Source organism: Chanos chanos, chromosome 10 (genome assembly GCF_902362185.1).
Source record: "Chanos chanos chromosome 10, fChaCha1.1, whole genome shotgun sequence".
In the NCBI taxonomy this organism is placed as follows: domain Eukaryota; kingdom Metazoa; phylum Chordata; class Actinopteri; order Gonorynchiformes; family Chanidae; genus Chanos; species Chanos chanos.
The window spans coordinates 14,768,341-14,770,840 of NC_044504.1; the positions used below are offsets into that span (position 1 = coordinate 14,768,341).

General features: G+C 44.8%; 1 protein-coding gene across 6 annotated transcripts in view; it reads right to left on the bottom strand.

Annotated features, from left to right (window-relative positions):
* The window catches only part of numb (NUMB endocytic adaptor protein), a 31,840-nt gene that overhangs the window by 15,161 nt on the left and 14,179 nt on the right, over positions 1–2,500 (bottom strand). For all 6 annotated transcript variants that reach the window (XM_030786164.1, XM_030786161.1, XM_030786163.1 and 3 more), the window contains exon 2: positions 767–900. In XM_030786164.1, coding sequence (XP_030642024.1) covers positions 767–892 — 126 coding nt within the window. In that variant the 5' untranslated portion in view covers positions 893–900. The remainder of the gene's footprint in view (positions 1–766; positions 901–2,500) is intronic.

A 2,500-nucleotide genomic window follows, 5' to 3' on the forward strand; every position in this document is an offset into this window, starting at 1 on the left:
TCTTGCATGTTTATTTATTTTTTTTAATAATGAAAACTGACGATAGTTGAATAAATTCTCTGTCCTCCATTTCCCCCACACGCGTTGTGGTGTAGAAAGCCTGCTTTTTCAATGAAGGTTGCAATCTTTTTCTTTCAATGCATTTGCAACCTGTCTGGGCATTTACCAAATTCAATGACTTGACTGTTTCCTGGAAACAATCTTTCAACAACCTGATGTGGTAACCTAGATTTGTACATTTTCTTTTCTTGTAAATGAACACGCTGTTAATGTAAACTCTAGTGGGGCGTGGATTACGGGCAAACGGTTCATCGACCCATCCCAAATCCCATCTTAACGCGTGAAACGTCATCGGTTTAACAGGATGTCGAGGAAGATGACAGTGTTTATTTTTAAGCGTTATCAGTGAATCTCTTATCACGCCGACGTTCTGCGTCTTCAGATGCAGGAGGGCAGAGAGGGGACAGATCAGAGTTGAGGAAAACCTCAGAGCGCCTGTCGGACTTCAGAGATAGGGGTATCAGAGTGTGGATGATTATGTAAGGCGGTAAGTGAGATTGTAAGCGTGGGCTTGACGTGCCTGCCCCCGTCACGTGTTTTCAGTCTGTCTCTGCGTGTGGATCGGTGACATATCAGATCACAGAACTCTTGCCAGCAGCGTTTCTGATGATAATATTTAGTGAGCTGATAGCGTCTGAGACCTGATAAAGCCTAGGACGAAACGGCATGTGTGCTTTTTTTTTTTTTCTCTCTCTCTCTATCTCACCTTGACTGCAAAGCTGCACTTGCCGCTGCGTACCGCCTCCTCGTCCGTCTGCCACTGGTGCGGCCGGCTGGACTCGGGCACGTACACATCTTTCTTCCGTCTGAAGCTCTGCCGTAGCTTATTCATCACTGAACCTGGAAAGGGAAGGAGGGAGAGAGAGAGAGAGAGAGGGAGAGGGAAGGAAAGAAAGTGAGGAAGGAAGTGACAGGGACATTCAGAAGAAAGCAGTGGAGGTAGTTTTCACTTCTGTCTTGCTGAGTCATAAGTGATTCTGGAAAGGGCTTGCCCATGTACACACACACACACACACACACGCACGCACATACACCCACACATGCACATACACCCACACATGTGTGCACACAGACAGACGCAACTCTAACAGAACATCTAATTAACACTGAAAACCAGACTTAAATGTTTTAGGGGATTCTAAACTGGAATGAAATACAAAAACAAAACTCTTGGATCAAACAATCGCTCTTTCGTCTTTGCCAAAAACCAGCCATGTGCATATCACAACCCCCTCACGCCCCTAGAAAACATACACACACACACAAACAGAAACAATATCGGTGTCATGTAGAGTTGAGTCAAAGTTTTGTTGTAATGAAGTCACCTGCAGAGACAAGCAGAGTGGAACCAGTCTGCCCTCAGACAACACCATGTACACTCATATGAGTGTGTGCTACTCAAACAATACCACACTACATTACACACAAACACACACACACACACAAACGGAACTAAGGCTCCGGACATAACAGTGGCATTATCCCTTTATCAAAACTTTGGGTTGTATTCTGCCCGTCTTCAAAATGGCTTTGGATAAAAGTGTCTGCTAAATGAATAAAAGTCCATGTAAATGTAGTGGAGAGTGCATAGTGTGTGTGTGTGTGTGTGTGTGTGTGTGTGTTGCTTAAGAGAAGCAGAACAAAGCCCTGCTTTCTCCGCTGGTTCTGTCCAGCTCCTCTATGACTCAGCTCTAAGCACCAAGACACACAACCAGAGCTCATTTGAGTCAGCAAAGAGAAGAGACCCTAACGCTCATTCTACTGCCTGTTCGCTCGCTTGCTCTCTCTCTCGCTCCCCCCCCCCCCCCCAGGCACACACAGGTTTAGTGATGCAGACGGCAGGCATTAAAGGCAGCAGCAGTGTGAATGACGCTCTCGTGTCTGTGACAGTCCGGTGACAAATCCCATTGGAGGTGGATTTCTTATCTCACCTTCACAGACTGATACTCCAGTACTGTGCACTAGGCACCTGTCAATGTCTACTGTGAAATACCATTTCAATCGCTATCTTTATGTCTGTCTGTCTTCCTTTTGTCTTTGTCTCTCCCTCTCTCTCTAACACACACACACACACACACACAAACACAGGCACACACTGGAGCATACAGATGCTAGTGTGATTCCTGCATAAACAGAACATACGAATTGGGACAGACAGAGATAAATCAAAACGAGGCACTGTAGCATGCAAAGGACAGAGTGTGAGTGTAAATGTGTGTGTGTGTGTGTGTGCAAAATCTCAGTCAGGTGTATCAGTCGATTCATCTTTGCAGTTTGGTAAAAACTTGAGCAAAAAGCAGCAAGAGGTGGTGTTATAAAAAGAATAAACGTGAGAAAGAAAGAAAGAAAGAAAGAAAGAAAGAAAGAAAGAAAGAAAGAAAGAAAGAAAGAAAGAGAGAAAGAAAGAAAGGCAGAGGTGGAGAGAGAAAAGTGGTCTGTA